We start from the raw sequence: 26,814 nt of genomic DNA on the forward strand, positions 1-26,814 counted from the left end.
ATATATACACGAACAATCAATAAAATTCTCTCTCTCTCTCTCTCTCTCTCTCTTTCTCTTTCTCTCTCTCTTTATTTTATATTTGTTACCTCTTCCTTATTTATTTATTTAGTTATTCTATAACAGCAATAATAATTTAATGTTAGTCAACAAATGATATAGATAATGCCACTAAAGTTTGAATAATATTTTGATGTTTGTATTTTTTAGGGTGTTTTTATTTATAATTTTAAAATTATTTTATTATAAAACGGTTTTTTCGGTTAAATTACGGTGGACCGATTAGACCAATAAACTAGTAACTAGAATGGTTTAATAATCGATTCAATTTTCAAAACTTTATAAAACAATTATTCTAATTGAACTACAATTAAACTGATTGGACTAATAAACCAGTAAATTAATAACTAAAACGGTTCACTGACCGGTTTGATTTTCAGAACGTTGATAAAACCAAGGTTCTAAAAACCGGTTCGAACCGGACGGTCGAACCGGTCGAACCGCGAACCGCTATCAATTACGGTTCGGACAGAAGGCAAAACCGGCAAATTTGAAAACCGTCGTTGGATCGTTGAACCGGCCGGAAACCGGTCGGTCGTACCGAACCGTGACCCGACCGGTTTTTTAATCTAACCAAAAACGCTGCGTTTCGCTGTGCAGGATGGCAACCCTAAGTTCCCCCCTTCCTTCTAGTCTCCAGCCTCCACAACGCGAAGCAGCAGTCCAGAGTCCAGATTCTCTCAACCTCATCGAAGCCGCTGGCGCATGTCCGTCCAGCCACCGCCACCGTCCCAACTTCGAGCTTCGAAGGCAACGGCGCAACGTTCGTCCAGCCACCGCCGTTTGAGCTTCGAAAATCGAAGCCACCGTCGCCGGTCTCACCTCTTGCCTCCGTCGTGCAGTCACTTCCCGCCGATGGCAGCTCTATTCCACACGACCACGTCGGCCACCTTCCCCGAATCAAGAATCATTCGTGCATCGTGCACCCCCATTAGCCCCTTCTGAAGAAAATCAAAGAGAACCCTAGCCCTAGGATCCTTGCCGCCGCCGTCCCCAGGTTCTCGGCGCCTCCACTTCTTCTTCTTCTCGCTGTTCGGAACCCAGGTAGCTTGGTTCGTCATCCCCATCTTCCCTGTCTTCTCTGTTCGTGGCTTGGAGCAGCTCGCCGTTGGGTCGCCGCTTGCTGTCGCCTTGCCTATTGTCGTCGTCTCGTCGGTTTCCATCCGTGTCTCCGTCGAAGGTTAGTGATGGATCTGTTTAATTTTGCTTCTGGTCACCGATGGCTCTGTTAGTCTGTTTAATTTTGCTTCGCATTCGCTCCTTCCTTTTAATTTTGCCATTGCCATGGTTAGTGGTTACTGATGAGTGATGAGTGATGGCTCTGTTTAATTTTGCTTCTGGTTACTGATGGGTCTGTTTAATTTTGCTTCGATCGGCTCCTTCCTTTTAATTTTGTTCTGTTTACTGATGAGTGATGGCTCTGTTTAATTTCTGAATGCTTGGTTCTTCTTGTTCTTTTTAATTTCTGGAATTTTTGTTCAAATTTTTGTGTAATGTTTTATAATGTTGCTGCTTTGTAATTATTGGTTGCTGGGTGCAGGTTTAGAGTCATCACTGTTTTGGAATGTTTATGTACTAATGTTTATTGCTATTTTGTCATTGTTGGTTGCTGGTTGCTAGTTGGAGGTTTAGTGTGATTATTGGTTAATATTTTGTAATGTTTGTTGCTGAATGCTGATTGTTGAGTTCAGATATGGTCTTGTTGCTGAATGCTGTTTGTGCTGAATGCTAAATGTTTGTTGCTGAATGCTGTTACTATTTTTAATTTCGTGAATAATTTATTAATTTTATTGTTCTTAACTTCTGTTCTTGTTAAAAAAATTTGCAATTGGTGATCTTTTGATTTATTGTATGTCTCATGTTTTTAATTTCACTTTGCTTCTAGGCTTTGAAATCAGGTTATGATAACTGTGATGCAATTATTTAGTTGGATAACTGATGTAATTATTGAGTTCTAAGAGATTGAGTTTTTCTATTCTATTATTAGTAAGACATGGATAGCTTAGTATTTTCTATTTCTTTCCCTTACTTCTGAAGTTCATTGTTTCAAAGGTTCAGTATTGGCTTCAACTTTCAAATAGGAATTGGGAGCTGGTGAAGATAATAACATCTTCTGGAACTGAGTCTGTTGTTTCACTGCCTGATAGAAAAGTAAGATATGATCTAGAATTACCACAGTACACAGTGATGTTTGTTCTATCTAGCTGGACTCACTGAGACAACTGAAAAATATTCTTTTAATTTAACCTTGTTAATCATATCTTGTAAAATTCAGACAAAAGCAGGGCCTATTTTGGTTGCCATAAATCCCTTCAAGAAAGTTTCTTTGTATGGTAATGATTATATTGAAGCCTACAAGCGTAAGAATTAAAAGGGCCTGTTTTGTTTTACTTTTTGACTTAGCTACATTAAGGCAATATTCTCTGTCTTTAACTTGTGCACTGCAATTCAATTCAACTATTTTTAATGAAAGTATAATTATGTTAATTGCCAATATATTTGCTGTAAGTATTTGAGTATTTTGATGATTAATTACATTTAATTGGTGATATGTTATATAGGGTTTTAAATTTGAAAGATACCTTAGGATGTTTATTTATAATTTATTTATTATTTTATTAAGGAACGGTTTTTTCGGTTGAACCACGGTTAGACCGGTTGGACCAGTAAACCAGTGAACCAGTGACTAAAACGATTCGATGACCGGTTCGGTTTTCAGAACCTTGGATAAAACCCATAACCCATATCGAATCAGTTCTCAAACAAGTGTTATCGAAAAGTGTGCCTGCCCTATCTTAACATGGTGCCCACTCGCTGACATCAGTAGATTCCAATTTCACACTTTTCTTCTGCCATTCACCGTCATGCATTTTGGTAGCCATGTATCTCTTGCTTTTTTACATTTTTATCTCGATTGTTGGAGCAAAGAAAATTAAATTAGTCATCTAACCAGTATTTTCTGCCCACATATTATCAAAATGAATTGCTAATTTGTAATTTCATATTGAAATTGTAAATCTTATAGTATAGTAAAATCATGTGTAAGAGAAAATCAAATTCTGTGTTGTGGCTGGGTTATATTTGAAGATTAGTGTTCTTATCGTTGGAGGTTTATACTAGGGACCATTACTTTTGCAAAGGTCATGCATGCAGTTTTAGGGTAGATCTACTCACTTTTTTTAATAAGATTTTTTTTTACTCATATAATTTAAAGTCATGTAAAATATAGGTGCAGAACTGAAGATTCTCATTGTTGCATATAATTGAATGATGTAAAGTAAGATATTTCCTTCATTATTTCGGTTCTCAGTCTTTGACACAAAAAAATCACAAGAGGATAGTGTGAAGGCAGATTGTTGTGATGGATCTACAAGGCTTGCCTGCGAGTCATGGATTCCACATGCCTGCGGAGTGGGAACCTCACACTCAATGTTGGATGGGTTGGCCTGTGAGTTGCATAATTCACACTCTTTTATTCTTATTTTTCTTAAAGCAAATAGACACTTCACAGCACCAAAAGTAATCACAAGGTTCAATTCATGGTCATAGCTTTGAACATGGTTTCACACATCTCTCATCACAGATGGTTGTTATTGAGACGTGACACAAATATAGGAACATAGAGATTGTAAATTTGTGTCCACTATAGAAAATATATGAAACCTAGTGTCTTGAGACTCTCAATTTTGTGTACCTGTCTCTTTGATATTTGTGTCGTGTTTTAGCCGCCCAAGGCAGCCTTGAAAAACTAGTGAAACAGTGTTTGGTGGTGGACTTTTGGGGTCTTTTGGTGATTGTTATGAGTACTAGGTTGGTGTTATTTGACAGGAACGCCCAGATAACTGGAGAGAGAATGCTGTTCCTGCTCAAGATGTGTTTGCCAAGGTAGCATCTGCAATCTCAAGATTTGAGGATGTAACTGTTTGTGCTAGTTCTGGCCAGGTTGGTTGAAGTTTGACATTTTCATTATTTGGCTAGTATCTTGAGGAGTGGACTCAGTTGTTTCTGATGATATGTGGCTTTTGATGCTTGAAATTTCTTTGCCATTTTAGTGGGAGAATGCCAGGAGAATGCTACCTGAACATATCAGGGTCCTTGAGATCAGCATGAATGATTCTTGGTTTCGTGACACCGGACCAACTGTGAGTTTTTCTCCTTATACATGGATGAGTTTTCTGATCAAGTCAGATACTAGATGTTTGGATTTCTACACATGCAGAATTTCATTGTTGACAAAAATTTTCTCTGTTTTGTTCAATAGTTTGTTGTGAAAAGATCAGAGTCTGGTAAGCAAACTATTGCAGGAATTGACTGGAATTTTAATAGCTGGGGAGGTAAGCACTTAAGACCTTTGATATTGGACGTTCTATTTCCAAACAAGGACTGTTTCTTTTGTGGAATGAATGAAGTACATATGATTAGTTGATGTTATGTCTTCATTATTGTTAGTTCAGCTAATGGAGTTTATAAATCTTTTCCAGGGTTAGAAGATGGATGTTATACTGATTGGAGTTTGGACATCCTTGTTGCTAGGAAGGTGTGTGTAGTTAAATATTTAACATTTTTATTTTTGTCATCTTTTACTCTATTGCAAAATGCCTACATGACTTCGCTATCATCATATGTTTGCTAGATTTTGGCAATCGAGAGGGTTCATAGATTTTCACATTCAATGATACTTGAAGGTGGAAGCATACATGTTGATGGAGAAGGTAAGAGTTGTTGGCTTGCTGAATTTTAATATATATATATATATATATATATATATATATTCCTGGTTTTCTTGTTGTTTAATATAAATTCCCCCATATTATGAAGAAATATACACTTTTGATAATTGATATAAAGTAGACAATGAGTCTGCTTATTAAATGCTATTAGGTTGCTCTTAAACTTCTCTAAGATGTAGTTTTATAGTGCTAATCCTTTCATAAATTAAGTGCTAACTAGGCTGGATGATTGTTTATATGTAATTATGTTCATGAACTTGTGGTCTAAGTTTATTCTTTCGTTTCTATATGTTCTGAGATCAAATGAACTGTGCTTGAATATAATGTTCTGTGGCTATATAGCTTACAAAATTTATAAGTTCTTCTTTTAACTTCAGCAACCTTTTCTTGCTTCAGGTACTTGCCTTACCACTGAAGAATGTCTCTTGAACAAGAACAGAAATCCTCATATGAGTAAGAACCAAATAGAGGATCAACTTAAGACATATCTTGGAGTCAGCAAGATTATATGGTTGCCCCGTGGATTGTATGGTATATAAACTTGATGCTGATCTTTTAGACTAAGAATCTTCCTATGAATTGATATTATAATGATCACAATTTTAAATTTGGTGTAGTCAAAGATTTTTGTAAAGACCATTTATCATGAGGTGCAGTATATGTTCTGATATGGATTGGTGTTTGGATAAGAATAACTCCATTTATGAATAAAAGCCTAGTTTCATTTGTCATAAAAATTGGGCCAATTGCAGCTTAGTATGCAATATAGCTTAAAGTTGTACACCCATTTAATGATACCACTCTGGTTCAATAAGTTCAAATCTGAATGTGTGTTTTTTAATGCACATTCTGTCTGGAAATTAGTATCTTGTTATTTTGAATATGCTTTTGCCGGTAAATTAAAGACTCCAGAGCTTCACTATTATCGTCTACACATTAGTACATTTTTTTTTCTGCAATGTAATGTTATTATTACATTTATACTGATTAAAGCAATTTCTGCGCTAGGAATCTTATGCTCTTATGTAGAGATGATGTGAAAAATATTGTGATACAAGTTTTAGGTTCAAAATGATACTTAAATGTTATTCACTCCCTAAGATCTGATTGAGAAGTATGCTGCTTTTGTACAGGAGATGATGATACTAATGGCCATATTGATAACATGTGCTGTTTCACTAGGCCTGGTGTGGTTTTGCTGTCTTGGACTGATGATGAAAGTGATCCTCAATATGAAAGATCTATGGAAGCATATTCTCTGCTTTCTAATGAAACTGATGCCAATGGTAGAAAATTTGAAATCATTAAACTCCATGTTCCTGGACCACTATATATGACAGAGAAAGAGGCAGCTGGAGTAGTTCAAGTAAGCATCCAAGTTCATATTTCTTGTCTTGTCAATAAAAAATATAATTTCTTCAAAGTTGGATGTTATAAAAGAAAGGTATCATCTTATTATTTCATTTCATTTGAAGACTTATGCTAATATTTTGCAAGATTTAATACAAAGTTTGTCACCATCTATATCAATTCTTGATGTAATATTTGAGGCCATTCTGTTTCTTAATGGGAAATTGATTGGGCATATATCAAGTCATACCCCTCTATTTTGGTTAATACTAAGTTCTAATGTTGGATAGTATCTACCAAGTATTATGTGTGATTTCTTTGATGGAATTTCTCTCTGTTTATATGGAAAATTCAGAGATATGAACCAGTTCTGTTTTGTTAGAATGTGGTGGTTTATGATCAGGTGTACAGTTTAAATTGAGATATCCTGTTTCTTTTGATGACTTTGCTAACTGGTTATACCAAAAAACTTGTCTACCAAGCTTAGAGAAATGTTGATGACTGAAGTGATGAATTTAATTTACACACTTCTGACTGAAATTATTCAATATTCATGCAACTGCTGTTGAATCAGTTCACTCAATGCCTTTTCTGAACTTCTAATATAACTATATTTTTCAGGGTGATGATGGTAAGGCAAGACTTCCAGGTACTAGGCTTGCTGCTTCCTTTGTGAACTTTTACATTGCAAATGGAGGTATCATTGTACCACAATTCGGAGATAAGAAGTGGGACGATGAAGCTGTTCGAGTCCTATCAAAGGCCTTCCCAGATCACAAAGTAAGTAAAACTGCTTGTTAAAATGCTATTTTTGTTGAAGAATGTTTCACCAAATGGTAACCTTTCAGAGTGAAGTATTATTTGCAATAATTACTTCAGCTTTCGCAAATCAAGGCGTTATCCTAAACATCTGGAAGAATACCAAATTTGAATACCTAAGAGTCTATTTGGTTTATGTATTTATTTTCAATGTTTTTGGTTTTCAAAATTGTTTTGGAATAAAAAAATGAATACAGTACAAGAAAGAACAAAATTTGTGTTTTGTTCTCTCTCTCTCTCTTTGGGGTTCTTGATGTATTTTTTTGGTTACTGACATTCTTAGTTGTGGCTAATATCTAGGTTGTTGGAATCGAAGGTTCGAGGGAGATTGTTTTAGCTGGTGGAAATATACACTGCATTACTCAGCAACAACCAGCCTCTTGAGCAAAGTACTGTCAACATTTGTTCATATGAGTGTTGTATTTGCATTGAAATTTGTAGTCTCTGGATCATTGATTAAACTGCTGGGTTCATTCCATTAATCTTCAAATGATTGATCCACATAGAGGCACAAAAGTGTGTTTAAGTGTATTGAAATAAAAATTGTGACATAGGTCTTTGAACGGCTAAAATTTTATCTAAGCTATTAGATCCTTGGACAAATTTTGATAAATCATTGTTCAAAGACTTAATTGTTTCATGCAATTTTTCATTTTCAGCAATAACTTTGGCAAGATTAGATGTAGAATTTTCTTGTAAGTTCTTAATTTCAGTTTTCAAAGCATCCATTTCTCTTTTTAAAACATCATTTTCATTTCTTAATTTTACAACAGATGTATTATCATACTTATCTAATTTTGCTTTTAATGAAGACATTTCATATAAGCTTAAGTTTCTTTCTTGTATTTAGAATATTTTGACAAAAGTTTACTAGTTATGAGATAAATCATCAATAATATCATGCAGCTGTTCAGTTGTACATTCACAAATGTTTACCTCATCATTGGATTCTTTGTCCTTAACCATAAGACGTGTGTTCTTTGTTCTTCCTTATCATCATCGGATGAATCATTTTCTAAATTTTTTCAAGATGTCATCAAAACTTTCTTCTTTTTCCTCTTTATTTCTTCTTTTCATTTCAGCAGCGGGCATTCTGTTTTGAGGTGTCTAGGTTCTTTGTAGTAATGGTAATTTCCTTTGTTGTATTCCTTTTTGTCCACCTTTGATGAATAACCTGTTTTTCTGCTTTTATATTTCGTCATTTTTCTCAGCCTTTGTCCCAAAAATATATCTCACCATCGTTGGAAAATTTCTCATCTGATTCGGTTTTAACCTTCGACTTCAGAGCCACACTTTTCTTCTTGTTTTCTGTCTTTAAAATTTAAATGAGTAGCTTCATATGCTAGTAGCTTTTCTCTTAACTCATCATAAGTGATTTTGTTAAGATCATTTCCTTCTTATACTGCAGTAGCTTTTGTCTCTCATTGCTTTGTGAAATTTCTCTGAATCTTCTTAACCAGCTCCTTTTCAGTGAATAGTTTTTTCAATGCATTGAGATTATTGATTATGATTGAGAATCTCTCATACTTCTCGTTTATGGACTCTTCTTCCTTCATGAAAAATAATTCATAGTGTTTCATTAGCATATCGATTCTAATTTCTCTATTCTAGTTTGTTCCTTCATGAGTAACTTAAAGCTTCTCCCATATTTCCTTTGCTGTTTTACATCAGGAGACTTTTTTGTATTATTCCTTTGCTGTTCTTCGAGTGTTAGCTTTGTTGGAACATCAGGTCTGTTCATGATGATCTTTCAAAGATTATAATCTGTTGCTTAAATGAAGATCTTCATTCTCTTCTAATATGAGTAATTGTTGCCATTGAAATATGGAAGTCTATAGCAAGATTGTCCTTTGGTTAGGTTGAAAGGAAGTTGATTGGTCACCACAAATTTTTTTATCGAAGCTGTTAAGCTTGACTTCCGGAGTCTAAACTCTGATACTAATTGAAAGTTTTGTAGGCCTTGAAAAAGAGAGTTTGAATCAAGACACTCTTTTAAAGTTTATTCGCGTTACTGATTAAAAAGGAGATTTTTTGATTTTGTCTCTTGGCAACTGCAGAAGATAAATGAGGAAAGAGTAGAGAGATTCACACGAGCAGGTATCCTGGTTCAATTTTAATGTGCAATGAGGTGTAAGTTTAGTTTCTACCACAACAATTATAGAATTTCACTATATCCAATTTAAGGTTACGATTACCATTGCCATGACTATTTCAAAGACAAATCGAACTAAATCGGTTCTATCCAAGACAATCAAAGCAACAATTCATGCTTCACAAACCAACACCAAGACCAAACTAAATCACTATGACCAAACAAAATCAAGGACAAATTGAATTTGAACCTATGTTGTCTTTTCTTCGTAGTTTATGACTTTTTACCCGTAGGTTTTTTCAAATAATCTCTCAATAAATCACATGTCTTTTTCTTAGTACTAGGAAGATTCAAAGCTGAATATCAGATACAAACCAAAGTGAAGAAGAAAGACACTTAATAGTGCAATGTTTAATTTATGAATATTCTCCTTAATTTCTTCAAATTTTGTTCAACTTCTTATATTCAAAAGTTCAGCCTCTGTTAGCCGTTGCAGCAGGTTTAATGCTCTTTAATGGTGTGATTTTTTCTTTTCTATAAACAACAGTTTTTCTTTCCTTATTCTTCTCATCTTTCCTTATATGCAGCAACTCTTCTATCTGAATAAGATCAGGTCATTGCATTGAAGATGATTATAGCTGTTGCTGTCCATGATCTTCTCATGATGTTTAAGATTGTTTCCTTATCTATTTGGTAGCAACAACTCTTTTCATATGTTTCATATCTTGCTCTTAATTAGTTAATTTTTTTCAATCATAACCAAATCAACATTTACACCAATGTTAAATCTGAAACTTTATAGCACAATCACTCAAACCATTAACTAAGATCAATCTTTAATCAATCAACTAAATGTTTGTCATCATAATAAAATGTAAAATCATTTTCGAATTCAACAAGTTGTTAATTAATGAGGGAGGAGATGATAGTGATGGTGAAAATTTTGGATTGTTGTGGTGGTTGTGATAAAAATGATGGATGAAAATGAAGGAGGAGTTGGCGGTGGTGGTTGTAGTGCGGTAACAACAATTCCAAGAAAGGATGTAATGGTGAAATTGGTGAGAAAGAAGGAGGAGTTACTGTAGTGGTGGAATAATTGGTTGAAAGTTTGGGTAGAGAAAGGGAGGTTTTTAAAAAGTATTAAGAATAAAAGATACACTTTATACCAAATAAAGATGTGTATTTGGTTTTTCACCATTAAAGTTTTGTGATAACATTTAATTAAATAATATGTCCAATTTTTCTACAATATTTATTCATAGAAATTGAGGGGTAACCAAGAATTTAACTATCATATATTGAAAAATACTGGGCGAACAAATTTTTTGTATGTGTGTTAAACCAGGAAGATGTTATATGTGTATTATGTAGTAAAGAAGTTGAAGATGGTCACCACTTGTTTATTGGTTGTGAATTTTCTTTGCATATTTGGTGTGCATGGTTTTCTTTTATTGGAAGAAAATGGTTATGCCTGGGGATCCTAAAGGAACATTTTTAAAGTTGGACTAAATTACCAACTTGTAAGGAGGAGCGCAAGAGATGAATGGTGTGTTTCTGTGCGATTATCTGAAATATTTGGTTGGAAATGAATAGAAGAATTTTTCAGAATAAAAGAAAAGGAGTTGAGAATATTATCCATTGGTCCTTTGTGAACTATAAGGACTAAGGAGTGATTAGGTGTAAATCTCTTCTATTGTTGATGGCAATACGAAAGATGACAGAAGAATATCTTATAGTGTGCTTTACTTTGGTTGCTTTCTTTTTTTCTTCTAGGTTAGTATTTTATAATTTTTGTTATGCTCTACTTGTTGTATTGAACTCTTTCTTTCAAAAAATTTTTTTTTCTGTAATCAAATATCAATCAAATTTTTGTAAAGTTATTGATTTTTTTTCTAACAACAAAGACAAATAATATGAAACAAATACAAATTTCTTATAATAAACACAAATAAAGCTTGAATTTTTTTTATTATAAAATCACAAATTCTGTATAAATAATATAATATGAAAAGAAAGAAGCAAATACATATTGAAAGACAACACAAGAGCACAAAAAAAAAAGAATAATGATTTACTTACTTAGCATTACAAGAAGAATGTTAATTACTGTTGGATTTGATACGCAAAATCGACGATTTCGATTATTATCGTCGAAAAATCCAATAATAATTTCGATTGTAATAGTGATAGAAAATTTTTAATAATAAATCTAACGACTTTAAGTGTTTCTTTTAGTAGTATAAAATTCTCTTTTATTAACATACAATTAAATAAATTCTTTATAAATATTGTCAAAGTATTTAAAAGAACATATGTCAAACTCATTTAATTTTTTTATCCAAAAAAATTAAATGAATATTACTTTTAGTTTACTAATAACTTAATAAGTATACATTTGTAGGGTGCGTTTTTTTTTCTTAGTTTTATCAATTATTTTTAATATTGAGAAAATATATATTAAAATAATACATATAACATTTCTGAAATACAAAAAAAAATTGTAATTTTGGTTTCTTTTGATGTGGGGCCTACATACAAGTGCCGATGAATGTGAATGTGATGACCATACTTTTATGTTTACTTTTGTGCTGATAGCCCTCCTTTCTGACTTTTCATACCCATTCATGCTTGCCTAGCACTGGTCAGTATAACGGGTAACCTGCTTTAAAAAAAGAGCCTCCAATTGATAAAAATATATGTTCGGGATTTTTTATTTAAATAAATTAATAAATTATAAGAGAGAAATATTTATTTCGATAAATATTTTTTAAATTATTTATTTCGATAATTATTATAATTTATTTATTTATTTAAATAAAAAATTTTATATATTTAAATTATTTTAATATTAATAAAAATATTTTTAAATTTTATTATTTATAAAAATATTTTTAAATAATTTTAAAAAGTGTCAAAATATCCAATCGTAATTTAAGACCTGTTCTAGTAACAAAAATGATTTGGCGTGACTTAATATCGAAATTTGACCTTTTACATAAGAAGTTTTTTTATAATATTATTTTTTATTAATGTAAAATATTTTAATTCACGAATATACATTTTGGTCAAGTTTTTAAATAATTTAAAAGTATTTTTATTACAAAAAATATATTCAAATTATTTTGTTGTTGGCGAAAATGTTCTCAAATTTTGTTATTTATAATTTTTTTGTCAATAATAAAAGTGTCCTCAAATTATTTCAAAATGTAATAAAAATACGTATTTAAGCTATGAGATATTTTAGATTAACAAAAAGAGTAATGTGATAAATAGAATTATTTATGTGATAAATGAAATTCTAATATTGGCAAGTGAGTCCGTCATACTTTTTTATTAATGAAATATGTCTTTGATCACGACTGAACAATTTTAATATATTTTTAAATTATTTAAAAATATTTTTGTTAAAAACAAAATTTTTAAGAACATTTTTATCGACGTACCAAAATAATTCAAGTATATTTTTTATAGTTTACCTATTTGTTAATTAATATAATATCTTACAATTCAACTTTTAGAAATAAAAAGTTACTGTTAGGAAATTTTTAATCATTCATACAGTTATATCTATATCGAATTAATCAAATTTTTAATAATGAATATGAATAGTGCTAATTCAACATCTAATTTATACCTTAGAAAAGATTTGATATATAATTTGTTGCTCTAAAAATATCTTTCATCATATATTCATAAAGAAAGGTATTTATGTTATTTATAAAATTTAAACCCGAACCTCTTTTATTAAAATTTTAAAATATTACTATCTTAATTATTTTTATATTTGATATAATTTTATATATTAAATAATAAAAAATATATTAATAAAGAAGTTAATAAATTATCAATGAGTAATAGCTCAAATGATATAATCTCTCCATACTCATATAAGAGGTTGCGGGTTCGAGTCTTCTATCTTTGGTAAAAAAAAAAAGTTAATAAATTAGTATATATAATGAGAATTGTAAAGATTTTAATACACCTATTTTTTTAAATACTATTTATTATATATAGTTCATAAAAAAATATATCTTACTATTAATAGATTTATCTTTCATTTGAATTAAAAAAATTTTATTAGCTTAGTAATTTTATAATTATTAATACATTAGTAATAATAAAACTGATCAAGTTGAAAAGATACTAGAAAACACAGAAAAAGTTGCAAATTCAAGTGCCCACAAGTTTAGAGAAAGCGAGGGTGGGCCTCTGTCTCTATGTATCAGTGACAAAATTGGGTGGGATTTTTGCTTTTGTTATGTGAAAAAGTGGCAGTTTCTGATTCAGGACTCAGAAAGAGGATAAAAGTGTCTTCATGAATCTAAAGTTTTCATGAATGGGGATGACAAGAATCACAACTGATTTATTCTTTATTTCTTTTAATGGGTTTTTTAGGGTAAAACACGCATATAAGCCAAAGCCATACCAAAATTTTACAAATTAGTCAAATTAAAAATTGATACATGAATCAACCAGAAACACATTTTCATATAGTTTGAATTAGGAGAATTTGAATTAAACATTCACAGTAATTTGAATTATACTACACATACACACTAAGACACTAATTCGAATTGGGTAGCTTCGAATTACTCATGTTTAGTGTCTATAATAATTCGAAAAAATGTATTTTGAATTACTCATGTTCTAAAAGAGTTCGAACCAACCTCATTCGAATTACAAGTATTAGTATGCATAAGCTATTACAAATTTTTACACCACCCCTAATATTTTTTAAGTCATTTTTTAAAATTATTTTGCATGGAATCAAATCTTTTTTGTGGTATAATTTAAATAAATTTATTAAAAAATAATTAAAAATTATATTTACTCAAATTTCAAATATAATAATACTCTTTTACCTAATTAATAATTTAAAAATTAAAAAAATTATTTTGTTTCATGTTAAGCAATTTAAAAAAAACGGCTTAAAAGATGTTAGGAGTACTGGAAAAATTTGTAATATCCCAGTGACTTAGGTAAGCAAAAATATATATTTGTAATTTTTAAATTATTATAAACCATGCAGAGTATTTCTTTTAAAATTTGGGTACATGCATGTATTTACTTAAGTCACTAGGATATTACAAATTTTGATAGTATTCCTAACATCTTTTAATCCATTTTTTAAAATTATTTTGCATGGAATAAAATATTTTTGTGTGATATAATTTAAATAAATTTATTAAAAAAATTAATAATTTAGAAATAAAAAAATATATTTTATTCTATGCATTAAAAAAAACTAACAAAATATTTAATTACGAGCCTTTTTTTTAAATATTAATAACATATCCATTCGAATTCTATACAATACTCTTCAGCCAATTCTTGATAACTCATGAATATTTTGAAAAAGTCTCATAATTAAATAGTTTGTTAGTTCATTTTTTCTTTTTAACGATTTTGTATGGAATAAAATAATTCTTTTAAATTTTTAAATTATTATTGATTATATAGAGTATTTTATTTAAGATTTGAGTACATACATGAATATTTGCATTTAAATTTATTTTTTTTAAATTGTTTCGCATGAAATGAAATAATTTTTTTAATTGTTAAATTATTAATTATGTAAAAGAGTATTATTATATTTGAAATTTGAGTAAATATAATTTTAATAAAATTTTTTAATAAATTTATTTAAATTATACCACAAAAAAGATTTGATTCCATGCAAAATAATTTAAAAAAATGACTTAAAAAATATTAAGGGTGCAGTAAAAATTTGTAATAGCTGGTGCATAATAATATTTGTAATTCGAATGAGGTTGGTTCGAACTCTTCTTATAGGCAAAACATGAGTAATTCGAAACACCCTGTTTTAAATTATTATGGACACTAAAACATGAGTAATTCGAAGCTACCCAATTCGAATTAGTGTTTTAGTATGCGTGTGTGTAATTCGAATTTTCCTAATTCGAACTATATGAAAATGTGCTTCTGATTTATTTATGTATCGCTTTTCAATTTGGCTTATTTGTAAAATTTTGGTACGGCTTTGACTTATATGCACGTTTTACCCTTTTTTTTAGTGTGAAATACATCATTAAAATCAAACACCAACCAATATTATATGCTATTTGTAATAAATATAGTACTAAATTGAATCAAATTGATTCGATTTTTACCGTATATGCTATTTGTAATAGATATAGTACTAAATTGAATCAAATTACTTCGATTTAGTATATATCTCCTGCATTTTAAATTTCATTTTTTGTTGTAAATCAAAATAAATAGTTTCGATTTATATTGTTTCTAATTCGATTCGATTTAGTGCTACAGTGTATTATTCGAATTTAATCAATTTGATTTATATAAATATATACACGAGAATATTTTAAATGGTTAGTGTTTGATTTGTTGATGTGTTTTACCTTTTTTTTTTTGCTTTGATTTCTAAATTAAAAAAACTTGCATAATGTGAAATGTTTTCGTAGGAGCGAGATTGTGTTTTATCCGTAATTTATACGGGAGTGGATCCTCTCCGATGAATAAAAAACTGGATGGTGTGCAGTGTTTAATCTAACCATTCACCACACTCTCTCTTATTTATTTCTGGTCCCACTATTAAAATCAAATGTGAGAGATTGCACTGTATTTTATCAAGTGTTGAAAAAATTGGAGAGGATCCATTTCCTAATTTATACCTATTGTCAAAACAATTGTGGTGTTTGTTTGTAGTTTTTTTTGGCACATTTTTGTAAAATAATTATTGTGGAAATTAAATTTGGTTGTTTTTTAGTTATTTCTTTAACGAAATTTTTTAACTACTGAAGTAAGTATGATTGTTTTTATATTTATTTTGTTATATACATAAAGCAACCCAACACACATGCTAGTGTTTGTTCGGACACCAGTCCGTATGTACTTATAATGATTTTTTTTTTAATTTTTCAAAAATTTTATTGTAAGAGTATTAAAAACTTCAAATTTTTTAGTCCGCAGACTTTTCTTTTCTTAGTCTTAAAGAATTTAAAATGTTCGATTTGGATACTACTATCATTTTCTGTTTGTTACAGAGTCTCTCGTTTGGCCTAATGGTGACAGAAAAATTGTATTCACCAAAACCATTGTTTTGAATTTTTAGGACCCAAATAATGAAAATAATTACAATGATTAAATAAATAGAAATTAGTTAAATTACAAAACACAAACTTATAACTTATAAGGATGGAAACTTAAGCAAATCAAGAATTTATTGTTTCTTAAAAAGTTAAGGTATTAATTATACGTTATTTTACTTTTATTTAATATATTAAAAAGACTTCTACATACATTTGTGAACTGTGGTGGATTAAACTCAAATTAGGAAAATGGTAGGTCATTTTAAAGTCATATATATTAATGTAATATTTAATTTAGTCTCTGAAATTTTAAACGCTTATTAAAATAATTTCTGATTTTTAAAAATGATCAAATTAAACCTTTGAATTTATAAACTGTGAATTTTTGTCATCTTAGATTTAACTATTGTTAATACAATGCTAATATGAAGTGTTACAGTGTTAGTATAACATTCCAACGGTAAGATAATGTGACTAAAACTTCACAATATGATTAAATAAGTGTCTCAAATTGGATTAGACTCATTTTGGTTAATTAATTAGTTTTATATTGGTGTAGAGACTCAAATAAGTCTCATTAACCAATTTGTATACTAAAATTCCATTTTAACACTTACAGCAGTTAAATTCAAGGTAAATGGAGATTCACAATTTATAAATTTTTGAGTGCTCAAAATTTTAGCAAACAAATTGAGCATTATCTCCATATATATTATACATGATGATATAGGCAAGTCTCACCTTAACGTAAAGGCTCAAGTAGAGCCAAATCAGCATTTTTGAGGCCATGAGATGTAAAAGTAAACAAATCCTATCCTATACTATTTTTCTAAAAAGAGAGCTTGCAATTATTGAAATTTAACGCCTGTCAAACTCCTTCGAGATGGTGGTACTATTTATGTATTCCATCATGTAACACATGCCATGCTTCAATTTATACATACATATTCATTGGTTTTATAAAGACTCATTCATCTCTCACCATGGTCATGTCCCCATCCATGGTTCTAATTTCTTCTTATGCATGTATTTACATTTATTAACATATAAACATCTTCTTTTTGTCTCTTTCTCTGCTATGAATTTTTCTCTGATTTATGCACAAGCCATTGGAGAGAACAATTCATTTTAAAATTCAAATTTCTATAGATAGATAGATCATGTTGCATGTCATATCAGTCAATTATTTCTCATCTCACTCTTGCTCCTTTCTCTTTGTTCATAAATATTTAATCATTAAATTTTTTCTTGACTCTACTAAAAAAGTAGGTTAAATTCCTAAATTACTCTTCCATAATCATCTTCAACTTCTTGAAATTCTATATCAAAAATCATCTATAAACTCATTCCATTAACAAAGAGCTACTCTTTCCTTCTTTTTTTTTTTTCATGATAACTTTCTTCTAAAATCTCGTTAAAAAAGGACAAGCAAATTTTGAGCAAAAATAGGTTATTTCTTTCAAATTTTTGAAGACTAATTTGTAGCAATAATTTTGTATCCCCCACAAATTAAGATCCTAAAATTAAACTCAAAATCTCTTCTATTTCAATGTCACTCAACCTCAACTGCGCAAAACTAAAATTCCAAACCCGTGATATTCTCTCTTTAACCCTAACCCCAAATCCCTTGTCCCCTGTTCTCCTAAGGCTCATCACCGTTGCTTGTTGTGGCTCTGCAGGCTGATGACCCTTTGGTTGGTGGCTTTGTTAATCTCATCTTGTGTTAATTTTCTTATTGTTGTTGTTATTCGTGTTTGTTGACGCTACTTCTGCTTATTGTTTGTGTCACTATTGATAAGAATAATAATAAAGCATAAGTATTGTTCGGGTCCTAAGATTTAGAGTCAAAATCAAATTCGTCTCTTATATTTTTTTATTTAAAATTGTCTCGAATATTTTATTTAGAATTAAAATCGTCATTTTTAATAAAAATTTTAATTTTATTACTAAATTACTTATATCCTAATAAAAAATTATAAAATAAAAAAAAAGCCAGGCGGAGAAAAGAAAAGAAAAAAGGACGCGAGGGGGGAAGGAAAATGGAAAAGGAAGAGGGGAGGGGAGGGAAAGATGAAGGGAAAGAAGAAGAAGGGGAAGGGGGACGGCGTCGGCAAAGATTGGAGTCGCCGTTGCTGTTGGAAATCAGAACCAGAGGGAGAGAGAGCTCGCGAGGGAAAAAGGAGACACGAGCTAAGGAGTCGTGCTCCGCCACTGCCGTCGCTACTACGCCACTTCACATCCTCGCCGCTGCACCTCGCAGATTCGGCTTCTGCTTCTGCTTCTTCTTTGGCTTCTGCTTCTGATTCTGCTTCTGCATCTATATCTGCTTCTGCTTCTATGTCTGCATCTGCTTTTGCTTCTCTTTTGTTTCTGCTTTACTTCTACTTTTGATTCTAATTTTAATGTTATTTTTCTGATTTTATTATTGTTGTGTGTTGATTTTGTTGTTGAATTTGATGTTGTTAGTTTCTGAATTTGAATAATGTGTTATTGTTAGTGTTTTTAAATTTGATTATTCGCATTTGGTGGGAGTAGGGGAGGTGGTGGTGGTGGTAAAGGTAGTGGTGGTGAAGAATATTTTTGTCCGTAAAAATTCAAAAGGACGATTTGATACCAAATAAAATGTTGGGGATGACTTTAAATCTAAAATAACATTAGGGACGAATTTGATTTTGACCCTAAAATTTAGGGCAAAAAACTCAATTAAGCCAAGGTGAGGAAATTTTTACCCAAATCCACTAAACCAAATTCTGATTCATGAATCAACCAATGCACGTTTATATGTAGTTCGAACTGGCTAAATTCGAACTCCATTTGAACATAATTTTAATGACCTTGATTCGAATTATAGAGAGAGGCAGACACACAGCAATTCGAATCAACCTGATTCGAATTACACACACACAGTAATTCGAATAAGGGTGATTCGAATTACCCCCAACACGCAATCCCAAGTAGTTCGAAACAAGTTGATTCGAATTACACACTGTATAGTTCGAATTAGGCTGGCTTGAATTATAAAGGACCAGAGGTGTATATATATGGTGTGAACGTGAATTGATCTCATTAGAATGGGTGAATGGCTAGTGAAGAGAGTTTGGATCGATTAAGAGGAAAACACGATCCGGTGTGAAGTTCACCGATAAGGATCCTCTCAGTATTTTCGTGAGGCCTACGACGAGCTATGATGAGCTTGTTAATTCTGTACTACAGAAACTTAGGTTGGAAGGCGTGAAACGGGTTAAGAAGTTTTTCCATCGCATTCCAATCTCGGTGCTGCAAGAAATCGTGAAGTATGATTGTTTCACGATCGGGAGTGATGAGGACTTGCAGGTCATGTTTCATTGCCCGCCGGCATTTTCCCGAAGTTAGGACACCTAAATTGTTGGCGAAGCTGATTAATGTGGTATCCAGCTCGGGGGATTCGAACCGAAATACCCCCACTATAGGCACAGTAGCTGGTTCTAGCTCCAGACCTGCTGGTGCATCTTCGTCCGTCCCTGTGTATGAACCTCCGGTCGAGCCTGTCACCTCCCTTTCGTTCGCTGTTGAACTCAACTATAGTGGAGGCGGCAAGGTTGGAATAGGGGATTTTGTGCTGACGTCTTCACAGTGTGCTGCACCGGCTGGTCTTGGAGATGCATTGTTGGATGATCTAGACGATGATGATGTAGAGCCGGATATCGTTGTTGATGACAGTGGCGATGATATTGGAGCAAGTGAGCCAGCTGCGGTGGGAGGTGGTTCTAGCTCTGGCACACAGCAGTACCCTCCGCACTTTTCATGTTTGGACTTAGATGCCATGAGGCAGGAGGGGGTTCCTGGGGAGCCTGCTGGATTTGGTGCTAGATACAAGGTGGTAGAGTCTGACTATCGCCGGTATGTTGGAAAGTGTTCTGAGTTTGGGAATGGCTGCACATGGTTGATTCGGCTTAGTCTCCGGCAGCGCAAGGGCATTTGGGAGGTCAAATGGTGCAAAGCCGCCGCCTCTGGGTCCGTCACCATTGAGCAAAGTCACCGCCTCAGGGTCCGTCACCGCCACTGTTTTCTCCGCCATCGCTGAGCCCGACCCTGCGCCTCGCCATTATGTTGCTATTAAGGGAGAAGGGAGCGCGAACAACAACCACGGACGGAGAAGAGAGCGTGCATGCAGAGGAGGAGAAGTCGTTGCTGTCACTGTCGCGTGTGGAGTCGCCGCCGTTCCTCCACCGTCGCCGAAGGTCCATTACCGTAACTGAAGCCTCTGCCTTCTCAAGATGTGCGCCGCTGCTGTGAGTTATACTGTGTTTGGTTTATATGTTGTTGTATTAATTAGATTATTTTATTCCATTGTCTTTGTTATTACAAGTTTGTAAGAGGGGTAGGAGTTGTATGTTTTATATGTATATTATACTATGAGATATTATGTAAGAAGTCTTGTATATGAATCTATGCCTGCTTGTATTTTTCTTAAAATAAAGTATTTATTTCCGGTTCTCAAATAAATCAACGATACGGTGTCGAGTCACAGACTCCTATTTTAATATTTAGTATATAAAGTAGTCGTAATACTTCTCGCTATCAGAGTGGCACCGCCGGAAGCGTGACATTCTGGTAGTGAGGGTATTACAAACACCTCTCTATCCTTATTCTTTATGCACTTAACGTGATCCAAATCTCTCGTTCTTCTTTCACGGCTCTTTGCGATTCTATATATACCTTTTTCTCCTTCTTTCGTGCCCAAAGGCTGGTAAAGACCCTCATATGCTCTTGTTCTTGCTTCATTATAGCCACTTTTGTCTCTTTCTTAGCCGCCTTATATTTTTTCCAGTTATCTGCGTTGCAGCATAAAGACCACTCTTTAAAGCACTCCATTTTTATCTTTATCTTTTTTTGTACACTCGCATTCCACCACCAGGACTCCTTGTCTCTTGGTCCTATTCCTTTAGATTTACCAAAGCTTTCTTTTGCTGTTCTTCTAATAACTTCTGCCATCTCCCTCCACATCTCTTTCGCGCTTCCATTCCCATTCCAATTTGCCTCTTTTCCTCAACTTTTGCTCAATGCGAAAATCCATGATGAGCACCCTATGTTGTGTTGTCAAACTCTCTCCCGGGACAATTTTACAATTGATGCAAAATTTTTGGTCGACTCTCCTCAACGAAAAGAAGTCGATTTGAGAGTTTGTCATGCCATTCTTATAGGTTATAAGATGTTCGCCTCTCTTTTTAAAACATGTATTTGCGATGAGAAGATCAAAAGTTGAGGAAAAGTCCAAAATAGTTTTACCCTCGGCATTGATCACCCTAAAACCATGGCCTCCGTGAATACTCCCATATCCAGTCACTTCTCTCCCAACATGGTCATTTAAATCTCCTCCTAAGAAAATCTTATCTCCCAAAGGTATGTCTTGAACCAAACTCTCTAAATCCTCACAAAACCTTATCTTGTGTTGTTCATCTGAACCCACTTGCGGTGCATAGGCGCTAATCACATGGAAAGTACCTACCTCAACCACAAGTTTGATAGAGATGATCCGATCTCCCACCCTCTTGATATCCACTACGTCCTTCTTCCACTGCTTATCCATAATAATTCCAACCCCATTCCTATTCTTCACCTTTCCTATATACCAAAGTTTGAAACCAGAAGTATCCAACTCCCTAGCCTTCACACCAACCCATTTTGTTTCTTGTAGGCACATAATGTTAATTTTCCTCCTTGTCATGGTGTGCACCACCTACATAGACTTTCCTGTTAGGGTGCCTATATTTCATGTCCCAAATCTCAACCTTTTGTCGCTCCGACCTTTACCTTTTACTTTGTGAACTAGCTTATTTATCCTCGTCTGTTCACGAAAATGCGAGAACCCTTTCTCATTTAACACTACATCCGGGCACCAATACAGTGGCTCTTGCTCATTTGACACCGTACTCGAGCCATACAACGCGTTGCTTTCGGGCAACGACCTAGCTTTAGCGCAATAATGTGTTTGATTCATGTCATGAGGATTCGACTATATTTTTATGTTGGTTGTCGAAAACCTAACACAACCCTCCTCCTTTATCCGGGCTTGGGACCGGCTATGTACCGCAAGTGTAACATAGGCGGAGTTAGTTGTAAACCTAATGACATGACTAAATATCTAATCATAATCTATTCCTTCTATTTGGTGAAAATCTTTGGCCACCAAACGTGCTTTATACCTGAGAATTTTGTCATGAGAATCTCTTTTCATGGCAAAAACTAATTTGCCGTCCAAAATAGAAGCATTTGGTGGAGCTTTTTTAAGAGTCCAAGTTTCACATTTAAAAATAACTTTATATTCTGAGTCCATTGTTGCCTTCCAATGTGGAGACTACAATGCTTGTTTAACATTTTAGTAGTATTATTTATAAGATCAGGTTCAATATTTTTAGATACAATTAATGTAATAAAGGAATTCAATTTTGCTTTAGACCTTGTTATCATATTGTGAGTGTTATGAGATGAAATAGAGGGTAATCAAATTTTAACTCTCCTATGGGAATTATAGAACTTGGTGATGTTTATAAAAGATGCTCAATCTTCTTGTCTAGTTCAGGAGGTGAATTCAATAAGAGATCAGAAGTGTGATCAAAATTGCTGTCATGTGACTTAGTAGTGTTATGTCCTTTTGAGATTTGTGTAATAACTATTTGAGTAGCATGATCATCTGACATATTCTTAATATTTGTTGTATCATTAGTTGTTGATTGTTGTAATGGAAGTGGATGGGAACTAGATGGAGCTGATGAGCTTGGTAACTGAAACATAGAGGCTGTAATTGAGATGTAATTGGCAAATATTGAGATTTAGTATTGAGATTATAAGAAAATAGTTTAGAGTAAGGAAATCACTTTTCATTCATCAAATTTGACATGTCTAGCCATATATATTTGTTATTCTTTGCCATGAATTTATAGCTTTTATATTGAGTGTCATATCTAAGAAATAAGCAAATTTAGACTTGTAATCAAATTTGACTTTATTGTAAGATTTTAAAAATGGGTAGCAGGCACACCTAAAAATTTTGAAAAAAGTGTAGTTTAGTTTATGTTGAAATAAAAGCTCATAAGGGCTTGTATTTCCCAAACTAGTAGTTGGAAGCCTATTGATAATATAGACAAAGCTAGAAAAAGCATTTTTCCAAAATGACATTAGGAGAAAGAGGATGTGGCTAATAAAAAAAAGTCTCATCTAAGTTATATGCCAGTGCTTTCTTTTAACAGATTCTTATTGATGATGTGTATCTGGATAGGATTTTCTATGAAAAATACCTTTTGCTGCAAGAAAAGAAGTAAAAGTTTTGGAGAGAAATTTTGCTCCCATGTCAATTTGTAAAGATTTCAATTTACATCCAATCTATTTTTCCATTAGATTTTTATGATTTTGTAAGGTTAAGAGAGATTGTTCCTTATTAATATGCATAAAGATACAAACAAATTTAGAAATATGCATCAATAAAGCATACATAGTATCTATATCCATTTCTTGAGATAATTGCGGCAGGGCCCTAAATATCAATAAGGACCAATTCAATGAGTGATTTGTAGTCAATGTTGGAAAAGTGTAAACGTGTATTTTTGCAAGAGAGAAAAGTTCACACACATTATCAAGTTGAACATTAGGGTTGTATTTGGTTTTGAGAATAGGACAAGACAAAACACTAAGAACCTGATACAAAGGATAAAGATACAAAAATTAGTGTTTTGTATTTTGTTTGGTGAAAAACTAAATATAAGATAGAACAAACAATAAAAAGTCCAATTTAACTTCATTTTTCTTTACAAAAAATTTAGATTAAAAAATAAAATGATAAAAAAATATAATTATAAAAATTTAATAGTGATCATAAAAGAAAAAAAAGGTTATATCTCCGTCTAGTGTCTATGTGTCCTTCCTAACAAAAAGGACACAAAATACACTAATTTAGTGTCCAAGACATGATATCTTTGCCTATATTTCACCTGTCAAACACGATTTTGTGTCTCTGTGTTCATATCTCAATGTCTTGTCCTTGTAAACAAATATAACCTAGAGCGTGTAGAGAAAGAACATCGTTTAAGGACAGTAACAATAGTATTTATTGCACAATGGCCTAATCTTTTATGCCACAATTCAATATTTGATGTTTGATTACAGTTAAAAGTAGTCACATTATATCTTTGACTATCTTGATTAAGTGAATGACTAGAATGAAGAGAAAACTGATTACTATAACTGTTAACTAAACTAGTCTAAGGCTTATTCATAGTTGTAGTAGTACACAGATCAAAACAAATTGTAGGAATGGATTTTGACGCACAAAGTTGATCAAAGGTTTAGATGTCATTCTTAGCTACGTCTTGGAAAAGATGCTCCAGGGTAGCCTGATGCACCACTATTTCGTGGTACATCTTGTGCTTAATTGAGTGGATTTTATCCACTATTCTCACACTTATTCATGTAAATTGCATGTTTACATTTTCCTTCTTGATTTTGTGCTATGATTGAAAACATGTTTTTTTGGTCTTAATTTAGCTAATTTTAATCCTCTCTTATTACCATTCGATGCCATGATATGTGCGTTAAGTATTTTCAGAGATTACAGGGCAAGAATGGCTTAGAGGATGGAAAGGAAGCATGTAAAAGTGGAAGGAATACAAAAAGCTGAAGGAACTGCAAAGCTGTCAACCCTGACCTCTTTGAACTCAATCGATCATAACTTGAGCTACAAAGATCCAAATGAGGTAGTTTCAGTTGCGTTAGAAAGATAACATCCGGGGCTTCGCAACGATATATAATTTGCCATAGTTGATTTGGCGTTTAGGGACGCGCACGCGCAAAGTACGCGTACGCGTGGATAGTGCGCAGACCAGCGGCGCGTACCCGTGCATGACGCATACGCGCGCATGAGCCACGTGCTGTACGTATTAGAAATTGCCCCCAGCAAGGGCTATTTTTGACCCAGTTTTCGGCCCAAAAAATACAGATTAGAGGCTGCAGAGTGGAGAAATCAATTATACTACTTTCATTCACACAATTTTAGGTTTTAGATGTAGATTCTAGAGAGAAGATCTCTCCTCTCTCTAGGTTTTAGGATTTTAGGATTAGCTTTTCTTAAATTCAGATTTCTATCTTGCTTTAATTTAGATTATCTTCTACTCTTATTTGTTTTAGCATTCTAGTTTATTTATTTCTCTTGTTGATTACTTTATCTTCTCATTTAGTTTATGAATTCTCATGTTAGATTTGATTTTCTATTTAATGCAATTTGAGGTATTTCAGATTTATGATTGCTTTCTTCAATTTATGTTATTGATGTTTGTAATCAGTTGTTTGGATTTAATATTCCTTGCTAGTTTTTTATGTTTTTATGTTGTGCCTTCCAAGTGTTTGATACAATGCTTGGGAGGATTTTAAATTAGCTTTTTATGTTTTCTTGGCTTTGGTAGAGTAATTGGAGACTTTTGAGTTATCAAACTCCTTTGTGATTGATAATTGAAAGTTGCTGGTTGATTTGGATCCCTCTAAGCTAGTCTTTCCTTAGGAGTTGACTAGGATTTGAGGAATCGAATTGATTTATCTACTTGACCTTCCTTCATAGCTAGAGGTTGACTAAGTGGGAGCAAAAGACAATTATCATCATAATTGATAAGGATAACTAGGATAGGACGTCTAATTCTCATACCTTGCCAAGAGCTTTTCTAATTATTAATTTACTTTCTTGCCATTTTCTTGTTCTCTTATTCAAAAACCCCAAAAACACACTTTTCCATAACCAATTATAAGCACACTTCTCTGCAATTCCTTGAGAGATGACCCGAGGTTTAAATACTTCGTACTTGTGACAACCAAGTTTTTGTACGAAAGGATTCTTGTTGGTTTAGAAGCTATACTTTCATCGAGAACTTATTTGTGAAATTCTAGACCACACAAAAATCTGTTCGTCAAAATGGCGCCGTTGCCGGGGAATTGTAAACGTGTACCTTATTATTATTTATTGTAAATATTTGCTTTTTGCTTGTTTGTTAGTTTTTGTTAGTTTAGGAATTAGTTGCTTATTTTTGCTAGTTTTTGTTTTTATTTTCTTTAGCTACTATGAACTATCACCCCTTTGGCTATGAGTTTGGTTACAATTATGTTGCAGGAAGAGGAGATTACAATGAGAATATGCATCAAGGATGGGAGAATCAAAGATGGGAGGAGCCACAAGGATTTGATCAACCCGCTTGCCAACAACCTCCACCAACATACTATAACCAAGAGCCATTCCAAGAAGCATATCAAGATGACGGCTATGGTAAGCACTCTTTTGATTATCAACAACCACCACCATACGCCTATGAACCCCCTCCTCAACATAATTTTGAACCACCATACTCACAAGCACCTTACCACCAAACACCCCCATATGATCCTAATCCTTACCCACCATACCAATAGCCTTATGAGACATACTTAGAACCACCACCTCAATATACAACATCTTCATGTCCTTATCAAGAAGAACCACCTCCGTATTATGAGCCATTTCTCCCAATAAATGAACCCTCTTATCTACCCCAACCTCCACTGGATAACAACACACTTATCTCTAATCTCATTGGTCTCACCTCTAAACTTCAATGTCTTATATCCCGTAGGGACCAACCCTCTACCTCTAATATTCAACCCTCAAACTTTAGTGCACCACCACCCTTCGTGCAAGAAT

The 26,814-nt window shown here is 32.8% G+C and overlaps 1 protein-coding gene across 3 annotated transcripts; it reads left to right on the forward strand.

Annotated features, from left to right (window-relative positions):
* The first annotated feature begins 1,003 nt into the window (after positions 1-1,003).
* On the forward strand, positions 1,004-7,704 carry LOC130955074 (agmatine deiminase-like). 3 transcript variants are annotated; one of them, XM_057881849.1, is made up of 12 exons: positions 1,004-1,240; positions 2,113-2,211; positions 3,371-3,508; positions 3,889-4,002; positions 4,113-4,202; positions 4,322-4,394; positions 4,542-4,597; positions 4,694-4,772; positions 5,187-5,321; positions 5,924-6,156; positions 6,762-6,920; positions 7,260-7,704. In XM_057881849.1, the coding sequence occupies exons 3-12, from the start codon at positions 3,422-3,424 to the stop codon at positions 7,341-7,343; spliced, it is 1,110 nt and encodes a 369-aa protein (XP_057737832.1). In that variant the 5' UTR covers positions 1,004-1,240; positions 2,113-2,211; positions 3,371-3,421; the 3' UTR covers positions 7,344-7,704. The 3 variants fall into 3 exon arrangements, with proteins under 3 accessions (XP_057737832.1, XP_057737833.1, XP_057737834.1); XM_057881850.1 differs by having other exon boundaries at positions 2,119-2,211; XM_057881851.1 differs by lacking the exon at positions 3,371-3,508.
* The last annotated feature ends 19,110 nt before the right edge of the window (positions 7,705-26,814 follow it).

Source organism: Arachis stenosperma, chromosome 10 (assembly GCF_014773155.1).
Source record: "Arachis stenosperma cultivar V10309 chromosome 10, arast.V10309.gnm1.PFL2, whole genome shotgun sequence".
In the NCBI taxonomy this organism is placed as follows: Eukaryota; Viridiplantae; Streptophyta; class Magnoliopsida; order Fabales; family Fabaceae; genus Arachis; species Arachis stenosperma.

Coding starts and splice junctions, on each gene's coding strand:
- LOC130955074 (XM_057881849.1), top strand. CDS start 3,422: ATGGATCTACAAGGCTTGCCTGCGAGTCATGGATTCCACATGCCTGCG. Junction 6,157..6,761: donor AGGCAGCTGGAGTAGTTCAA/GTAAGCATCCAA, acceptor TATATTTTTCAG/GGTGATGATGGTAAGGCAAG. Junction 6,921..7,259: donor AGGCCTTCCCAGATCACAAA/GTAAGTAAAACT, acceptor GCTAATATCTAG/GTTGTTGGAATCGAAGGTTC.